The sequence below is a fragment of the Dermochelys coriacea genome, chromosome 10 (genome assembly GCF_009764565.3).
Source record: "Dermochelys coriacea isolate rDerCor1 chromosome 10, rDerCor1.pri.v4, whole genome shotgun sequence".
Lineage (NCBI taxonomy): Eukaryota > Metazoa > Chordata > Testudines > Dermochelyidae > Dermochelys > Dermochelys coriacea.
Window position 1 is genome coordinate 29810828 of NC_050077.1, and position 20559 is coordinate 29831386.

At 41.5% G+C, this 20559-nt stretch overlaps 2 protein-coding genes across 14 annotated transcripts in view; both read right to left on the minus strand.

Annotated features, from left to right (window-relative positions):
* Nucleotides 1-20559, minus strand: part of RBFOX1 (RNA binding fox-1 homolog 1) — a 2470149-nt gene that overhangs the window by 2333208 nt on the left and 116382 nt on the right. The window lies entirely within an intron of this gene.
* On the minus strand, nucleotides 16213-16721 carry LOC119862430 (60S ribosomal protein L24-like). Its single transcript, XM_038419150.2, has one exon. The coding sequence runs from the start codon at nucleotides 16719-16721 to the stop codon at nucleotides 16260-16262; it is 462 nt and encodes a 153-aa protein (XP_038275078.1). The 3' UTR covers nucleotides 16213-16259.

A 20559-nucleotide genomic window follows, 5' to 3' on the forward strand; every position in this document is an offset into this window, starting at 1 on the left:
ATTTTCTTCTCATTTAGGTTTTGCCTTAATAAGCCCAGTATATTATATTGCTAAGTTTGTTCTGTTTAACTCTCACTCCTTAAAGGAAAGTATTAGAGTAAATTCATTTAAATTAAAAAAATACAACACCTTCAAAAATCCTTGAAAAGATAATTGACAAAGCTAAGAAAGTTCAGGTCATATGTTAAATCATGAGCTCGCAAATGCTCAGAGATCTGCACTGATCAAGAGATGAGCTTCCTTTGCTCCATATGTATTGTTTCACCCATCTTGAAGTAGGAATATTTGGTACTTTGATAAATGGATTGAAAGGATGGCTGGACTTTACTGTACCATCTGTAACTCTCTCACTATCCTCTACAAAACCATGATTCAGCAACTTCTAACAGGAATGCTCAGTGAATCACAAAACAGATGCCTCCTAAAGCTACTGAACCCTGGGGATCTATTTCTTTTTTTTTCCCCTACTAGCACTGGAAAAATGCCACAGTAACAAAGGTGAGCTAAACAATCAGGGCACACCATCACCAATAGATCCTGCATTTAAAATATAGACCTGAAAATGTTGCACTTGAGGTAACTCAGCACACCGGCCTTTTCCCTGCAGTATATCTTTCTCACAACATCGCTATTACACTTGATCTACTAACTGAAGGACTGTGTTTCTTAAAACAACTATCATACCATACCTAGGCTTGGAAGGATTAGATTTTTATCGGTAAGTGTAGGTAAATGTTGATTTCAACTTTCATAACAACTTTCACACAAACTGACAAAAAATATTTCCATTGATAATCTAAATGTACAAAAAGAAAAGGAGTACCCGTGGCACCTTAGAGACTAACAAATTTATTAGAGCATAAGCTTTCGTGAGCTACAGCTCACTTCATCGGATGCATTTGGTGGAAAAAGCAGAGGAGAGATTTATATACACACACACAGAGAACATGAAACAATGGGTTTATCATACACACTGTAAGGAGAGGTTTCAGAGTAGCAGCCGTGTTAGTCTGTATTCTCAAAAAGAAAAGGAGTACTTGTGGCACCTTAGAGACTAACAAATTTATTAGAGCATAAGCTTTCGTGAGCTACAGCTCACTTCATCGGATGCATTTGGTGGAAAAAACAGAGTAGGGATTTATATACACACACACAGAGAACATGAAACAATGGGTTTATCATACACACTGTAAGGAGAGTGATCACTTAAGATAAGCCATCACCAACAGCAGGGGGGGGAAGGAGGAAAACCTTTCATGGTGACAAGCAGGTAGGCTAATTCCAGCAGTTAACAAGAATATCAGAGGTATTGTTGAAGTATAGCCACTCTTAGGTCTGTGCAACCACACACCACACAACAGAACCACTAACCCAGGAACCTATCCTTGCAACAAAGCCCGTTGCCAACTCTGTCCACATATCTATTCAGGGGATACCATCATAGGGCCTAATCACATCAGCCACACTATCAGAGGCTCGTTCACCTGCACATCTACCAATGTGATATATGCCATCATGTGCCAGCAATGCCCCTCTGCCATGTACATTGGCCAAACTGGACAGTCTCTACGTAAAAGAATGAATGGACACAAATCAGACGTCAAGAATTATAACATTCAAAAACCGGTTGGAGAACACTTCAATCTCTCTGGTCACTCGATCACAGACCTAAGAGTGGCTATACTTCAACAAAAAAGCTTCAAAAACAGACTCCAACGAGAGACTGCTGAATTGGAATTAATTTGCAAACTGGATACAATTAACTTAGGCTTGAATAGAGACTGGGAATGGATGAGTCATTACACAAAGTAAAACTATTTCCCCATGGTATTTCTCCCTCCCACCCACCCCCCCCACTGTTCCTCTTGTTAACTGCTGGAATTAGCCTACCTTGCTTGTCACCATGAAAGGTTTTCCTCCTTTCCCCCCCCTGCTGCTGGTGATGGCTTATCTTAAGTGATCACTCTCCTTACAGTGTGTATGATAAACCCATTGTTTCATGTTCTCTGTGTGTGTGTATATAAATCTCTCCTCTGCTTTTTCCACCAAATGCATCCGATGAAGTGAGCTGTAGCTCACGAAAGCTTATGCTCTAATAAATTTGTTAGTCTCTAAGGTGCCACGGGTACTCCTTTTCTTTTTGCGAATACAGACTAACACGGCTGCTACTCTGAAACCTGTCTAAATGTACAGATAAGCAAAAAAAGAAAGAAAAATGCTGCTTGAGAATTTAAGAGTTTGATTCAAGGACAATTACTTTGTGAGATTTCACAGGTGATGTTGACAATTTGTGTTTTTATGGCTATAAAGATTTAACTTTTTGAATCTCAGTGTCTACTGTCATTAAATAATCATTGTGTAACATACACCCCCATGATTTCCTCCAACTGTGAATTAAAAAGTGATTTTTAAACAATTGAAAACAAATGCTTAAAACCCATTATTTTGGACTCTAAGAAAATTTAAAATAAATAAAAAAGTTAAAAATGCTTTAAAATAAGATGGCATTATTTGTCAAAATCATACAAAAATAAAAATTAAAAATTATTCTAAGCTTACTTATACTGTAACAAATCCGTGCTACCGATGAAGCTTATGTTTATCATTCTGATGCACAATCCAGAACTCCCCAGGCCCCTCCCACTTGAGACAGGAGCATTGTGATTCAGAAGACCTGGTTCTATTTCTTGTTCTGCCACTTCACCAGTCTGTGCCTCAGTTTCTCCTTTTGTAAAATGGGGCTAAAGCTAATGACTTCCTTTGTGAAGCACTTTGATATCTCCTGATGACAAGTGCTTTATAAGACCTTCTAGCAGGGTAAGTGCTACGACACACAGCTGAATAGCAGAGTAATAATACTTAGCTGTTACATAGGGCTTTTTATCAGTATATCTCAAAGGACTTCACAATTTTAATGTACTTAACCTCACAAACAAAACACCCCCAGTGAAACACTATAATCCCCCCCTTTTGTTTGTACAGATGGGGAACTAAGGCACAGAGAGACTAAGTGACTTGCCCAATGTCACACAGGAAGTCTATTGCTGCACAGAGAATTGAACATGAGTCTCCCAAGTCCTAGAGCTAGTGGCCTAACTACTGGATCAGCTGTGTACCCATACTAGTCATGTCATTAAAGTATTTTGATATTTTAAAAAAATCAAAATCAACTCTTTCTTCCTAATGAGAGTGGTCAAAATTTTTCCATCAATGAGGATTTCTTTTTTGGAAAATTATTTTGGTGGGAGGGACTTTATGATTAAATGGAAATGTTTGTGGAAAAATTCTGTTTTCATCACAAGGTTTCTGCCTTTCATCGAAAAATGGAGTACCCCAAAAATGAAAATAGTTTGAATTTTACTTGATATTCTTTGCTGATTTTTTTCACAGGGAAAAAGAAAAGTCATTTCCCGGCTAGCTCTATATTTTAAACTTTTCAGGTATTTAAACATAAGAAACTTTGAGTATGGCTGTAATTAAAAGATTTTTTACTATACTATAAACGAAGGACACATTTTACAGTAGCAAAATAAAAATTAAGAAAGCAAGTCTGTTACACAGGGTTAAACTTGAATCTGGATTTTCTCTTTTCTTAATATTGCTCTATAATAAATTGGGCTGGGGAAGAGAAAACACTTATGATTTAATACACAGAGAAAATAAACCTGTCAAATATTTTTACTTGTCAAGAGGAAGTGTGGTTCAGCCAACCAGGGTTCTATTCCTGGCCTTGCCACTGACCAACTGTGTCACTTATTCTTTGTGCTTCAATTTCCCTACCCACTCTTAGTCTATGTCGTATGTTTAGACTGTAGGATATCTGGGGTTGGATCATCTCTTCTTAGTTGTACATACAGCACCTAGCACAAAGGGGCCTTGTCTCAAATGGGGCCTCTACGTAATATTGCCATACAAATTATTAATAATAATCCCCCAAATTACATGTTTTGTCACTAGTGAAAATGTTTGGTTTTCCAATATAAAATTTCTTGTTGTTGTTGTTAGGGTATACAACATTATATTAATAAACAGAAAACAGAGGTTGTGCAAAGACATGAGCTATAAACAAATTTCATCCTCACATCTTTGCTTCTCCTCTTGTTTTATCCTGCAGCAAAGTGAATGAAGTCGTTATCCTGTGCTTAAATTATCATAGACTGTTGCTATGGAAACAACTGCTCTCTCAAAACCTGCATTCTGACAACTTCAGTTTAGTAGCACATAGAATAAGAAAGTTGCAAGGGTGGTTCAAACACGAATAGTTTGGCAATTAATGAGCACTGAGAAAAATAGTTGGAAGGTGAATGGATGTGTATGTGGTATCTGAAAGCTTCTCTCTGTGAAAGTCTTTGATAGAACAGATTGTGCAAATTTTCAAACTAGCTCAATTTCAGTTTTAATAAAATTTAGGCCACTTTCTTAATCTCCTAGTCTACTGTGTGACCTCACTCCTTGCAATATACTTTGCCTTATCTCCTCTTCCCCCCATTCCCTTTCGATGCATTGGTAACTGAGACACAATACTTAGCTTTGAGGTAAAAGCAATCATTTCCTACTGATTCCTTTAAAGAACTCTCCTGGAGGAAAAAATATACTGGTATCTCATATCACAAAGTAACCCATGTTGGGTAACAGAAACTTCAAAAGGCAAACAATTCTTCTGCAGTTTGCAGATAAATAAGATTTCATGGCTAGTGGGGAGTAGGAAAAAAAGATAATGTAGTATGGTATTTTAGAGCCAAAGAAATCAATACAACATGTCTGGTCATCAATTATCTAAAATATATAACATCCCAGAACCTGGTGTCACTGCTTTGGTACAGGCAAAAGAAGCTTATGCATAACATACAAACATGCCCTTTGACTTTACTAACCATACTTTGCCTTTACCAAAGCCTTCAAATTCTCAATGTATGAAAGTAGATTTTGATATTTTGTTTTCCTTATAGAAATATTGGACCTGAGAGTACTATTTGGATGCACAACATTTCATACAAATAGTTTAAGGAAGAGATTTTCATTGGTACAAACAGCAGTTAGGCACCTAAGTCAATTGGAGTCAGGCATCTTTCTGTCATTTGTACTTTGAAGAATTGTCCACTAACACTTTATCCTTTTGCTTCTATTGACAAATTAGAATGCATTTTAATACTTTCAGAATGTTTTGGATTAATGTCAGGGTATAAAAATAATGTAGCAAATAGCACATGGATGAATATTCAAGATCCAGCCAATACATTTATAATAACCAACATAGACTTCTATGAAATTATTATTAGCTGCTAGATTATTTTTTGCGTGTTGATACAGAGAGATCTCACAGATAGCAAATGGGCTACAGGAGTTGTGGTCATTTAGCTATCCTCTGTAGATCATAAGGTTTGATTTAATTGTATGCGCTGTATTTATTGTTCTCATAGGGGCCTATTGCACAAGCTAAGAAGGCAAAAAGGGCCCCTAGGGCAGGTTTAAGCCCTGGTGCAGCGGGCCTTTGCAACTAGATTTCAGCCTGCCATTCAGGCTGTGTAGGCAGCGCAGGAGCAGGACAGAGGAACAAGAGAAGAGATCAGAGGCAGAATTGCACCCTAGCTGTTCTGGACTTCCCCAAAGCCCCACACTGGCTGCTGAAGCAGGTGTATAAATTAGGGCAGCATTAACGCTTCCCTACCCTGTTCTGGGAGCCCCCCAAATTCCCCATAACCCCTGAAAAGTATAGATGCAAACTGCCGTCCCTCCTTGCTGTCACTGCCACAGGCAGGGATGAATCTGGCTGTATGTTTTAAATAGAACAGGAAATACTGGGGAAATAAATATTACACTTTTGATTGGACCACATTGGAGCACCATAATATTTGTAAAGTCTTGAGTCAGCTGAAGAAACACATTCTATGTAAACATAATGTGTATTTCACCCACTACTGAAGACTGAAGACAAGCATAAAAGGCTTGAATGGTTTTCACTCCCCACCCCTGATTTCTGCCAGGGTTCACACCAGAACATGGCCAGCAGCACCCTTTTGTCACTGTGCTGGAAGGAAGGGACAGCCACAGGGGGAAGGGACGACCCAGCCTGTGTCTTTGCAGAGCTCATCCCTTCCTGCCTGCACAGTGTCGAAAGGCAGCTAACACCTCCATGCTTCTGTTGGCCACAGACACAACCCAGTCCCTTGGCTACAGCACAGGCAGGAAGGGGTTAAGTCCTAAAGACATATTATGCACCAGGGCCCAGGGAACCTGCCTACAGGGGCTTCAGTGGCCATGGAACCTGGCCAGTGAGGTGGCTCAATGGGAGAGGGTACCTAGGGAACAGAGCAGCTCTGCGCTTCCTGGGTGGCAGAACCCAGGGCAACGGGGGAGGGGGCGCGGGGTAGAAGAGGGTGCCTAAGCCCTGCCCAGGGGGGCTGCTGTGAAGCCTGCAGGTTCAGGTGTGGTGAAACAGCTGGAAAGTGCTTCTTCGCCCCTGCCTCTGGGCCTCTGTAGCCAGCACGCAGCAAGGGGCTGAAGCTGATGGACGGGCGGGTGGGAGCGGCGGGGTGCCCTGCTCACGTGCAGCTTCAGAAGCCTTGCACATCCACACACTCAACAATCACTGGACCCCCTCACTCACTTCTGGTGGGCAGGCAGCTGGTGACAGGGATCCAGCCAGCAGCAGGCCCTGCTGATACTGATTGGCGGGGGGGAGGCAGAAAATATGGACAATTTGCCCATTTTTAAGAAAAAGTCAGGACACCTGCAGGAGGCCTTAAATACAGGACAGTCCTGTTAAGAACGGGACATCTGGTCACCCTAAATTATTTGTATTATAGTAGAAATACAAATACTAGAATTCCCAGTTCTGGACCAGGACTCCATTGCATTAGGAGCCTTACACACACACTTTCTCTCAATTGGCCCTCTGTAAAATGACGATAAGACTTGCCTGCCTCACAAGGTGTTATGAAGGCAGGGTAATTTCTGTTTGCAAACTACTGCAAGATCCTGGCATGAAAGGTATTATATAGATGGTCACCGTATTATTACAGGTTTCACTCTTGTGGATCTGAAAGGCACTAGATAGACAGATTCCCCTGCCTCCTCCCTGGCATTTACATCAGATCAGTGCAGGCATGTATCACTGCAAACACAATCTCTGAATAAGATAGAAGAGTTTTATGATTTTTCATTATCTATTTACAGCTTAAAACACGCTTTTCAACACAATATAGGATGTCTGGTCTTTTAGGTCTCTCTCTGTTTCCATCCTGTAACGATTCTCCTATAGTAGACAATGTCAGTGTCAGGGTTACAGTTTCCAGAGGGCCCCCTCCTGGTCACTGGCCCCATTCTTCCCAAGCAAGGTATAATCCAAGCCCCTCTCTTCCAGACTTTGTCCTTTTATTTTCTCCACCAGAGTTATTGGGAACAGAACGTTCTCCACCTCACCTGGCCTTTGTACAGCTTTATACAATGTCCTTGCAATAAACAAAGTCTTTCACTTCATTTGGGCTTGCTACCGTGTTATCCACTGCTCTCATTCTGCCCTTCACCCTAGTTCTTGCTTCTCTTTGAGCAATTCCTACAGGAGCATCCACTGTCCCTGCAGTTCCTTCCCACAGCCCACCATGGGCTCCTGTCAGAGCTTTTCCTCACTTCCTCTCTATTGAGTTTCCTCACTGATCATTATAGGGGGCCAGCTATCCCTCCTTAAGTCTGATGGGGCAGTGGCTAATTAGCCTTAGGTGGGCTGGACCACTGTCCCCTTAAAGAGGTCGTGCCCACCTTCAATAACCATCTAAGTGGGGAGGGGAGAGTTGGTTTTACCTATTAATTAATGTTTCTGAAAGCCTCTTGCAAAGTTACACACCCTATAACACAAGGCCTACATTGTCAATAACTAACACACACACCAGACTTACAATTCTGGGTAATATCGACCTATTTCATTCAGATAAAGGACTATGGAAAAAAATTCTCATGAGATTCCCACCATTTCTGTCTTACCCTGCTAACTGCAGCAATTTTTCCCTTCTCTGGGAGCACCAGACCTTTGCCATCTTCTGGGAGTGAGGCCTACAAACCTTTAATCCTGCCTGTGTTGTTCAGAAGGGCTGAGGTTGGCCACTCTTTCTTATCTTACCTTCCACTGATGGATCAGTCTTCACTAATCCACTAGGACTGAGTCCGGCTAGCTACCCTCCAAGAAAACCCTTTTTAGATTAGGCATGTAAATGGATTGAACTTGCAGTCCCCAAAGAGGCAGAGGGGCACTTTGCCTGTTTTCCCTACCACTAGGAGCCATGGTGGTGAGGAGACACCCCCACCTGATGATGGTGGTGAGTTAGGGGAGATAGATTGCCACAGAGGCAGAAATAGTGGAAATTCTACATGAACATTCTTGTGATATTTCCACCAAATTGGTTTCCACACCAAATCTGCATCTAGGTTTGGGCTGCTTAGCAGGATCCGGACAAGAATCTGAACTATGAATTTGACTTTGGGTTGTACAGAAGTACACCACTTAGCCCAGCCATCTCTAATATACATTCCACATTGCTGGAAAGCTAGCAAAACTGAGCCTCAGACTAGTACTGTGAGAACAGAGTGTTATATGTATTATAGTAGTCCATAGGGGCCTCAGCTAACAACGGGATATGTTCTTGTGTTAAACACTTTACATATGCAAGGTAGGAGAGAGGCCATCCCCTGAAGAGCTTATACTCTGAATAAGGCCAAAAGGAAGTATCATTATCCCTATTTTACATGCAAAGAGATTAAGTGACTTTCCCAGGGTCACGCAGGAAGTCTGTGGCAGAGATAGAAATTGAACCTAAATCTCCTGCATCCTAGTCCAATACCCAAAGCAGAAGACCATCCTTCCAAGATGTGTTTTGGTTCTGTAAGCCCTGGTCTATACTGGGGGGGGGATGGATCTAAGTTACAAAACTTCAGCTACATGAATAACATAGCTGAAATCAACGTACTTAGATCTACTTTCCACGGTGTCTTCGCTGTGGTAAGTTGACAGCTGACGCTCCACTGTCGACTCTGCCTGCACCTCTTGCTCCGGTGGAGTACCGGAGTTGATGGGAGAGCGCTCAGTGGTCGATTTATCGCATTTAGACTAGACGCGATATATTGACCCCCCACTGGAACGATTGCTGCCTGTCAATCCAGCGGGTAATGTAGACAAGCCTGTAGCAGAAAGCCAAGCAGGACAGGGATGGGGAAGAATCCTGGCAACTCTGCAATCAAAGAATACCCACCTTAGAGGTTTTCCTTATTCTAATAAAGCTCCTTATTCAGAAATAGAATAAGCGACACTTTCTGTGATTTTTCACCATTGTGACATTTGAAGATCAAGATTTTTTTTCCCCCAATGGGCATTAAAATCAATTTCTGAGAAAGAACAATGTAATGTATCTTATTGATTTAACTACTGAGAATCTGGGCAAAAGCATTTAAGCAATATGAGCATCATCTGTCCACACATTTCCTTAGCTGGATTTTCTGTATTGATGGTTTAAAGAAAGGATTCCCAAACCCATTCATAAGGTGGACCACATCTTAATGCAAAGAACATCTCGTGGCTGCATCTTCTCCAGTTATCAAGCATGCACCACCTTCTGCCCCATTCCCAAACTGTCAGCTGCATCATCATTTAACATCTCTATGGCAATTACAGAAAGGATTTATATGGGAAAGTAATATTAGCAAAGTATTTTAGATACTAACTTTTAATTAGAGCTAGGCATGAAATGGTTTTCCCATCAAGCTAAGATTTGAGAGGCCGAGAAATTGTACCACCCCAAATTGGGATGAAAAGTCAAAATCTTTAACATTTTCACAAACCAAAAAGCCAAAAAAATTTTTCTAGTTCACATCAGTCAAAACATTCTGTTTTGATACTTTTGGAATGTTTTGCTGCAATTTCAATCTAATTAGCTAAAATTTCAAAATGAAAAGTTTTCAACCAGAAAACCAATTTTTTTAAAACATCAACATGGAACATTTTGACAAGTTTCAAAACTTTTTTTTTCCATTTTTTTTTAAATTAGGAGATTTGTCAAAACCAACCATTTAATGGACAGTTTTGCTTTCAATTAAGTTTGTTAAAAATTCCTGACCAGCTCTACTTTTAATGAAATGTAGCAAGCAGAAAGGAGCAGCCAACCAGCTCTCCAAAAACCAGCTACAAGTTCACCATGAAACACAACTAGAGAATGAAACATGAAACACAACTAGAGAGCCCATTGATTGTAGGTTGATGATATTTTCCTCACTTTCTATTCATGCTTTGCGAACTGCACTGAAAACCGTTTATCATCACACTATGATGTTGCCACAACAATTTTTACCACACAAATGGAGCAGAGTTTTAGAAAAACAGAATAGATTTTCAGCTATAAAACAGTGGATGTTTCAGGTGGATACCCTGTAAGAAAATGGTAGCTCACTCATTATGTAATCTCCTCAGTCTCATGTTTCTGCACTGATTAAGATAATCATATTATCACTTCCAAACATTACGCAATGACATCATTCAAATATATTGCTCCCAAAGGTTTGATATTAGATCAGGGAATTACCATTCATCATACATTTATGACAAATCTAATAGTATGAACTGATTTGTTACAAGATGTGGCTCGTGTTATTTTCATCCCTAACGACAACTGTCTTGCCTTAACTCAGTCATTTAATGCTTCCTTGAGCTAGAAGATGTACACTAATTCTTCATTTCTTATTTGAATTAAAAAGGCGGCTTTACTCAAGGTCAAGTGCTGGATATTCCAATCATCTCTCAGGAGATGATTTGTGAACATGTCTAAGAGGCTTAGGAACTTACAACTCATTGAAAGTCAATGGGAGTTAGGCTCCTAAGTGCCAAAGTCATTTTTGAAAGTGTTATTAGACTCCTAAATCATTCAGGCTCTTTTGGAAATGTTTTCTGTGGCTGACAAACTTTTTAAGAACTACTTTCCAAATCAACAAGTTAGAAACCAGTGGGGTGTATTGTTAGGCAACCCATGTTGCAGCTGTACAGGTGTGACACTCTGTACCCCAAAGCAACACCCTGGCACCCCTATATTTATCATGGTGATTTGATTAGGATATGTTTTATACAAAGTTTGCCTTGTAAGGTATCATTTTAAAAGCCTTAATCTGTTGAACATTAATATCCTGTTAAATTGTATGTGCTATCAATGCATGTGGAGTTATGAAATTTTGCTATGAATATGTTACTGAAATATGTTGTGAAGTTGGAAACACCCACAACCAGCTTTTCAGGTGCAACAATGGAGAAGCCAGACACTGATGATGGCCCATTAAGGGAAATGCACACTCACAAGGACTATCCAGGAATTGTATGCAATGGAAACCTCTCAGGGAAAGCATGAAACAATACAGACTGTTTGACTCATGTCATAGCACAGGATCTTTCCTGCAAGCTGGAAGAAGCTATAAAAGGGGCAAGTAACATCATCACTTAGCCTCACTCCCCTCACAACTCAACACCTGGAAGCATGTCTGGAGAATAAAGACTGTCCTGGGGAGGTGGCCCACGCTGGAAAGGAGAATCTCAGCCTATGTGGGAAGGAACTATACCATCAGGGTGAGACACTGCTTGATTCAAATCCTGTCTAATTTATAGAACTCAGATTGTGTTTTTACTTTTATTTCTTAGGTAATCAACTTTGAGCAATACGCTCATTATTTATAATCACTTAAAATCTATCTTTCTGTACTTAATAAATCTGTTTTATATATTTTTTTTACCTGTGCTGCTTGAAGTGCAAGGGAAATCTGCTCAGTAACAAGAGCTGGTGCACGTCCACATTGAGGGAGGGGCAGACTGGGCAATAAACTTACACTAGTTAGGCTTCAGACCAGGTCAGGTTCTGCTCTGGAGTCCTAGGCTGGGGAGCTGTGGGGAATTGGCTAGAGCCTCTCTATTGCTCATTCATGAGTGGCTGGCAAAAGCAATCATGTAACTCAAATGGGTGTGTCCCTGCTTGTGGATGGCCGTGTGAGTGCAAGACCCGAAGGGGTTTGCAGCTTGTCACAGCATCACAGTGTGAGAGGGAGCCCAGGTTGGTAAGACAGAAGGCTCAGAAGTACCCCAGTTCCCAAGTTGCACCCCAAGGAACCCATCACAACAGGTATTGCCCTACATGCATGTAACATTAGAACTCCAACTGTTCTACAAAAGATTCCTTTATTCAAGGTGAATTCCACTGACAAGCATGGAGTTCCTCTGTCTGTACTTGGCATAGAGATGCTACTTTCTGTAGGACTGGTGAAATATTAAGATTCCAGTAAATAGACCCAAGAGTACTAGATGTCCATGAGCAAACATTCCTTAACTTTGAAGTTAGAACAGAATTCCCTCTTCCCCCACTCCCTCCCCCAGTGGTATACTGGTATATATGCAAATATTTTAGAGGCTGCGCAGCAGGAAAGTAGGAGATTCTTATTCCTATGGAATGCTGAGCAAGGATGTTCTGTTGGCATCAGGCGGGTGTGTCCCACATATTGTTTTATCAGCTTGTCTACATGGAAAATTACTGTGTGGCAAGCCCAGGTGTGAATCTACAGTGCACCAGTTTGCTGCACAGTAATGCCCCATGTGGCCACCAGTACATTGCACTTAGCAGTTTAGCATATTACTATTTGTAAAGAGTAGTAAGCCAAATGACCATCTGGGACTTTTAGCATGCTGTAGCGGTGCTCACATAGGACATTACTGCATGGTAAACTAGTGCACAGTAGATTCACACTCTGACCTGCCGTATAGTAGTATCCCATATAGAAAAGTCCTACAGTAAGTCAGGGACTGGAGAGCTTTATTATTTACCTTCTATTTCTATGCTGACCCGCTTTACAATGTGTACCCAGACCTCCTTTTTTCATAGATTCATAGATTCATAGATACTAAGGTCAGAAGGGACCATTCTGATCATCTAATCCAACCTCCTGCACAGCGCAGGCCACAGAATCTCACCCACCCACTCCTATGAAAAACCTTACCCATGTCTGAGCTATTGAAGTCCTTAAATCATGGTTCAAAGACTTCAAGGAGCAGAGAAGCCTGCCTCAAATCAACCATGCCCCATGCTACAGAGGAAGGCGAAAAACCTCCAGGGCCTCTCCAATCTGCCCTGGAGGAAAATTCCTTCCCAACCCCAAATATGGCAATCAGCTAAACCCTGAGCATATGGGCAAGATTGACCAGCCAGATACCCAGGAAAGAATTTTCTATAGTAACTCATTTTCCCTTCCTCATTCATCTTTGGACCTTCTTCTACATGGCCCCAGTTCCTGGGCACCCACTGATTGACCTGGCTTGCTACACCTCTATCCTTTCCTCCTCCACATCTCTCATTAGAAGTCTCTGTGACACTGTACCTCAAAGTGGCACCCTGGACCCCCATATTCACCATTGTGATATGATTATGATATGTTTTGTAAAGTATGCCTTGAAAGGTATCATTTAAAAAATCTTGATCAGCTGAACATTAATATCTTGTTCAATTTTATGTTATGTGAAGCTATGAAGTATTACTTTGTGTGTGTTACTGAAATATGTTGTGAGGTTGGGAAATGCCCACAGCCAGCCTTCCAGTGGCAACAAAGGAGCACCTAGTAAAAGGTGCTTACATCAGGACCAGCCAGACATGTGTTGATGGGCCATTATGGGGAAACCATTCTCCCAGTGGCCATCCCAGAGACTCCTCCAAGGACACATACGCAATGCGGGCTACCTAAACCCCACGTTTCAGAAAGGATCTTTCTAGCAGCTGGAAAAAAGTATAAAAGAGGAATAGTGACATCACTAGGCCTCTCTCCTATCCCATTTCAACACCTGGAATAACATCTGGAGGACAAAGACTTTGAATTGAGGAAGGGTGATCCCAGGCTGGGAAGGGAATCCAGCCTGCATATTAAGAACTGTGAGCTGCCTGTAACATTTGTTAGGGTGAGAAAGTGCATGATTCAAGTTCTACTTAGTTTATAGAATTTAGTCTGCACATTTATTTTAATTTCTTATGTAACCAGCTTTGATCTCTACGCCTGCTACTTATAATCACTTAAAGTCTATCTTTCTGTAGTTAATAAATCTGTTGTCTATTTTATCTAGAACAGTGTGTTTTTGGTTGAAGTGTTTGGAAAATCTCAGCTCAAGGACAGTTGCATGTCCGCTACCCTTTGTTGGAGTGGTGAACTAATTAATGAGCTTGCACTGGGGATGCAAGGCTGGGGTGATTGGCTGGTGCCTCTCCCTGTATAATTCATCAGTGGCTTAGTGAGCCTTCATGCAGTTTAGCTCAGTGTGGGGCTCCACTGATGGCTGAGTGAGAACTCCTGGAAGGATTTGCTCTTTGTCACTGGCATAAAATTGAGAGAGACAGCCGAGGCTGGAGAGTTAAGGGGGCACTGCAGTCCCATAGTTCCGGGTTCTACCCTGGTGCTATGCAAGTAATATGTAATAAAGGCCCAGGGATGTCCGAATGACATTATTTTATGAAGGTTGAAATAAAAAGTCAATTCTTTCCCCAAGGTCCCCAGATACATCTTTCATAATCACGCATTACAGTGTAATATATTGCCCCAGCATCTTGTCTCTCCATTGATATAGTGTTACCGATGGGCAGGCTGTACTTTATCAAGACTGCCATTTCCCTGATGATGCAAGGAACACAGAGCAGTTTAATATTGAATCATTAGAGAAATGTCTACCCAATGGCCACACCGAATCCCAGGAGGAATTGACGTTGTGATCATGATGGAGGGATGGAGAACCTATTGTGATTGTAGGAACAATGCATTGGGATGAAATATTTAAGGTGGCAATGTTAAATGCTTTGGGAGGGTTTCTTTAAAAAAACAAACAAAACATGGGACTACAGATTTTAGAAACTGATTTTTCAAGTGCCAGCCCCAATCAGACCTCCTTGTTCACAGCCAGCATTTTTCTTGGGCAAGTACAGTTTTGCACCCACATTTGTCTGCTGGTATTTAATGCCACTTTAACAGCTAACTATCTCTTGGGTCAATGAGATAGATGAATGCTTTAATGGGCACAAAAATGACAAAGTGGTAAAAGTCTGACTTGTCATTTGTTTTGCTTCCTAAAGTTTCCTGAACTTCCACAATAATACTTTCTATATAATGTTTTTCATCAGGAGAACTCAAAAAATATTTTGTAAAGGAAGGTAAGCATCATTAGCCCTATTTAACACATGGGAAAACTGAGGCAAAGAGCAGTGACAAGATAACACCATGAGCCAGTGGCAGAGTTGAAAATAGAATCTGGGTCTCCTAATCCCCAGTCCAGTGTCCTGTCCTCTGGATCACACTACCTTTTCATTAAAAACAGACTACAAATCAGTAGCTAAGGACATTTTTTAAATGGATTTAGGGTTGAATTTTCAAAAACACCCAAGTTACTTAGAAGCACAGGGCTACCATTTTCAAAAATGTCTACGTGGCTTAGGAGCCTAAGACCAATTTTCAAAGGACACCTAAGCTCCTAAGTCACGTAGGCACTTTAAAAATGTTTTACACCAAGTCTTCCTGAAAAAAACAACTATTGAAATTCCCACTCCTAGTCCTCATGCTGGGTGCTAAATTAGCAGCAATGGAAACAAATACACTGTCCACCAACCAAGCTCAGCAGAGGCAGTGTGCATTCTCTCACAGCACTGCTACCTCCTTCCAAAGAGCCCACCTCTAAGCAAAGCAAAATAAACCAGACTTAATGGACAATGTCACTAGTTAAAAAAATATTTTTTTTTACGTTAAGCACAAACAACAAAAAGTTGCAATAGAACACTCAATCTGACCGGCCTTGGCTATGTCATTGGTAGAGGAGGATACAGCAAATCTACTGTGTGAAAGAGCTAATCCATGTTCTCAGATGTTCCTGATCTGTTAGGAAACATAAACATGATTGAAATCCCATGCAAAGAAAACCACCTCCTAGATATCTGTAGTTCATGTATGTAAGCAGGGAAACTCAGGTCAGACAGAACACTCCTTTAATACTAGGTGATCATTTCTCTTTTGTAGTGGCATATTTGGGCCCTTCTCTGTCATCATCTTTGTCGAATGCTGCTGAATGCTTAATTCAGGGAGGATTATTTGAAAAATGGTGTTCTCGTATTAGAAGCTCTCACATCCAAACTCTGCCCTCCTCTACCCCACTCCCTCTCCTTCATTCTTTTTCTTTTCAAGTCAGTGAGAGGTTTATATAATGCAAGCAACTACTGTTTGACAAGTTAGCGCTTTCCACCAACACGAGGAGCAGAAACTTTCACTGGCTTCATAATCTTTTGTTTAGTTGCAGCCTTTGTGGGAGCCTTTGTTGTAGAGGGTGTCGACTTCTTGGTTGCCTGCTCAGCCTTCTTGGCTTCTTTGGCAGCCCTTATGGCTTGTTCCCACTGGGCCTTTCGCACTTCAGGCTTCTGATTTCTCTTGGCCATTATTTCAGCCAAAGATGCACCAGTAATAGTCCTCTGGAACTTGACTGCACAGCATGTGCACTTCTTTTGTATTTCTTCAGACTGCCCTTTCTTGTGTTTGCACCCGTACAGAACAGTCCAGTTGATCTGACGAGGGTTTCTCTTGGAAAGAAAGGCAGACTTGCCTTTTGCATTCAAAAACTGGAAAACCTTGCCATCCGTGCGGGCGTAGTGGTGGCCGTGACCCGGGTGGCAGCCGCTTGCTTTGCAGGAAACCATTCATTTGCACTCTGGGTGGAGGGATAGAGTGTTGACTTCATCTAGCTACACCAAGATAAAAACTACTTCTGCTTTGTCTGCACTAGGATTTTACAGTTAGTTATCTGGCTGTGAACACACACCTCTTTTTGGCAATAAAGACACAGCCAAAGATACCAAGCAGTAACTGCATCCTGAGTGTCATTGAGGGTATTGTGTGCACTCGAGCACTCTGTTGTCTGGCACTTGATGTTGTGAGAGTCCTTTGTGTTACAGAGGAAGAGCACAAAAGGAGCACAGACTCACCGTTCCAGGATATTTGGTCCCTCGTTATTAGTTTTAGACTGGAGCAGGAGGAGATGATTCCTTGTGAAGCAGTGAGGCCCTGTAAAGAGAGACTGGCGCAGGAGAACTGCTTCAGGGAACAGAGGCACCCTACCTGAAGAGGGAGTTGCCTGAGGGGCCACTTGTCACCTCCTGTTTGAGGAAACAGGACTTATGTACATTTTGTAAATGAACAAGTTACCCTAAGACAGCACCTGACTTCCACAGCACTGATGGTTGCTGCAAACTGGAAACTGACAGGCAAAGCTTTGAACCCTGCTGCTGCTCGGCAAAAAGATCAGATCATTGAAGCTGGGGGTTCCTTCAAACTCAAAACAAAATTCAGGAGCTGAATAAACAATAACCAAAATAAATGCATAAATAAAAAGGTCTGCACATAATTCCTGGGATGCAAACCTGCCTTTTTTCCCCTGGCTCAACCCAAGAGCCAAGGTTTTAGACTGAGCCATTTTTCCATTTGATAAAAGCCTGTATAAGTGACTCCATTTGCTTTGCTTTCTCTGTTTGTATCCTTGAACTTCCCCTCTACCTGGTATCCAGCTTACTTTGATAAATGTTTAAAGTTAGACAGATGTTTACTGTTAAGAATGCAATTATCTAGTGAGCTTCCCGGCCTTAATGACCTCTAATGCAAGCCAACAATCCGTCCCCATGTCCTGACTCAATTGTGCAAAACACGGGTCAATCATTTTTCTTCTGGATACTCTCACCACCACCCTCCCCCAGCCTTTGGGATTCATGCCCTAGCGATTGTCAGAAGTACCTCAGAAGAACATCAACATCCAAGTGAATTGTCACTGCTAAACTAATAATACAGCTACACGTGACTTGCCCATTAACAGTATGAATCAACAAAGTCTTGCAAATACAGCAAGTTCTGTGCAACTCTCTCAACGGCATGGGGGAAGGGGAAGGGGAAGAAGCACTATGGGAAAATTGATGCAAAGCCCCACTCAGTGGGAGTGCTAAGTCAGGCTTTTTCATGTTAACTGCTAAGTAACCCTGATCACCTCACTGATTCAAAAACCACTCGTACCTTTAGTCTCCGGTACCATTACAGTGAAGGAGAGAGCTACATGAGTGCTGAAGGATTTTCTGCTTAAAAATTTGCTCCATCCTGGATGTTGTGCTGCTTTCAGATTAATAGTGGAGTAGATTGTCCTGGAAATATGAAAGCAAACATGGAGAAAAATCACTTGGGTCCACCAAGGTCAGGCTTACAGGCAGTGCTGTATATCAGAGCTGGCGGGTGGGAAGACTGTTCAAATGCTCTTTGGAAATGTCCTTGGTCAATTTCCGCTACCAGTCAGCAAGGATGCAGTGCGGGAAGAGGATAGGACCAGATCAGTCAGCAGAAGCTCAGGAGGCTCTGCCGTGATTAACTACTCTAGCCATTAGAATTTTGCATGCATAAAAAAGGTTATTCTGCCAGAAGAATTTGTTCCATCTTACTAACCATTTATCTTCATTTCTGAAATATTTCTGCAACAAACATTAAGTCGAAAGCCTGGTAGCTGAGGCTCTTTTTCGTCATTTATTGTAAATTTTAGCAGGATGGGAAAAAATAAGTGGCCTTGCAATTAAATGAAATGTATATGCAGGAGCGATACAAACTGAGCTAAATTGTAATACTCAGGAAATGCCAACAATCATTAAGTGAAAAAAAGGGGGTAGTTCTTACAAAAAAACCCAAACACCATGGATTAGATCGTCAGCTGGTGTACATTGGCAGAGTTCTGCTGAAGTCAGTGGTATCTGGCTGATTTAAACCCACTGAGGATCTGGCCCCATATATTTAGTGCTTGAAAAACAAACAGCAGAACAAAGGTAAAATCTTCCAGAAATCCAGATAGACTCAGGGTGAGCAGTGACAGACAGCCAGAGCACGGGAGATGAAACTTGTTATCCCAAATCTTTACCCCTCAAAAGCCAGCAGATGGCTCCCTCCTAAGAGTCTACATAACAGAGAGGCAAGGTGAGAGAATGTCTTTTATTGGACCCACTTATAAGATATTACCTCACCCACCTTGTCTCTCAAATAACCTGGGACCAAGATGCCTAAAACAACTCACCGTAACTTGTCCTTCTTGCTGACTCTGGCAACTGCTTTCACATCTTTTACACTAAGCATTTCCATCCAAATTGTTTACAAAGGCTAGTCCATGAGGGCCAAACAACAAGGACTTAAACTCATTAAATTTCTATTAAGAAAAGGAGTACTTGTGGCACCTTAGAGACTAACAAATTTATTAGAGCATAAGCTTTCATGAGCTACAGCTCACTTCATTGGATGCATTTCGTGAGCCGTAGCTCACGAAAGCTTATGCTCTAATAAATTTGTTAGTCTCTAAGGTGCCACAAGTACTCCTTTTCTTTTTGCAAATACAGACTAACACTGCTGCTACTCTGAAACCTGTCAATTTCTATTGAAGTCAATGGGAGTTTTGCTTACATAAAAACTGAGTAGGAACCATAATATTTGCCCATTTTAGCATGCCACAGGCACACATCTATTGTAGGTAATTATATGGTATCTGTTACCATAGTATCTAAATATCTCACAGTCTTGTTAATGTATGCATCTTCACAATACCTTTGTGAGGCAGGAAAGTATTATTAACCCATTTTACAGATAATGAGCTGAGACATCGAGGGCCCAAGGTACATCTGTGGTAAGGCAGGGTCTTGACCCCACCTTTCCCATATCCTAGGCTAGGACCATAACCACTGGTCCATCTTTCCTCTCTGTTAGCCTTCACTATACAAAAGTCAATTAACAAGAATAATCACAAACCCAATACAAATTTTAAAAAGTTGATATTGGGGAAAGCCTCCAAAATGCTTGCCTATACCAATCACCTACATTCCAAGAGAAAAGTCTCTGTTTTTTAAGCTTGAGTGAAGTTTGAAAATATGGATCATAAAATTTAGGAGACAATGGCTTAAAAAACACCGTACGGTAGTTAATAAAAAAGTCATTAGAATGTAAGGAAATTCCAAATAAAAGTTATCTGGTGTGTAAGAAATGCATTTTGCTATGGATCATAGAATCATAGAAGATTAGGGTTGGAAGAGACCTCAGGAGGCCATCTAGTCCAATCCCCTGCTCAAAGCAGGACCAACGCCAACTAAATCATCCCAGCCAGGACTTTGTCAAGCCGGGTCTTAGAAACCTCTCAGGATGGAGATTCCACCAACTCCTTAGGTGACCCATTCCAGTGCTTCACCACCCTCCTAGTGAAACAGTGTTTTCTAACAAATATCCAACCTAGACCTCCCCCACTGCATCTTGAGACCATTGCTCCTTGTTCTGTCATCTGCCACCACTGAGAATAGCCGAGCTCCATCCTCTTTGAAACCCCCCTTCAGGTAGTTGAAGGCTGCTGTCAAATCCCCCCTCACTCTTCTCTTTTCTAGACTAAACAAGTCCAGTTCCCTCAGCCTCTCCTCGTAAGTCATGTGCTCCAGCCCCCTGATTATTTTCATTGCCCTCTACTGGACTCTCTCCAATTTG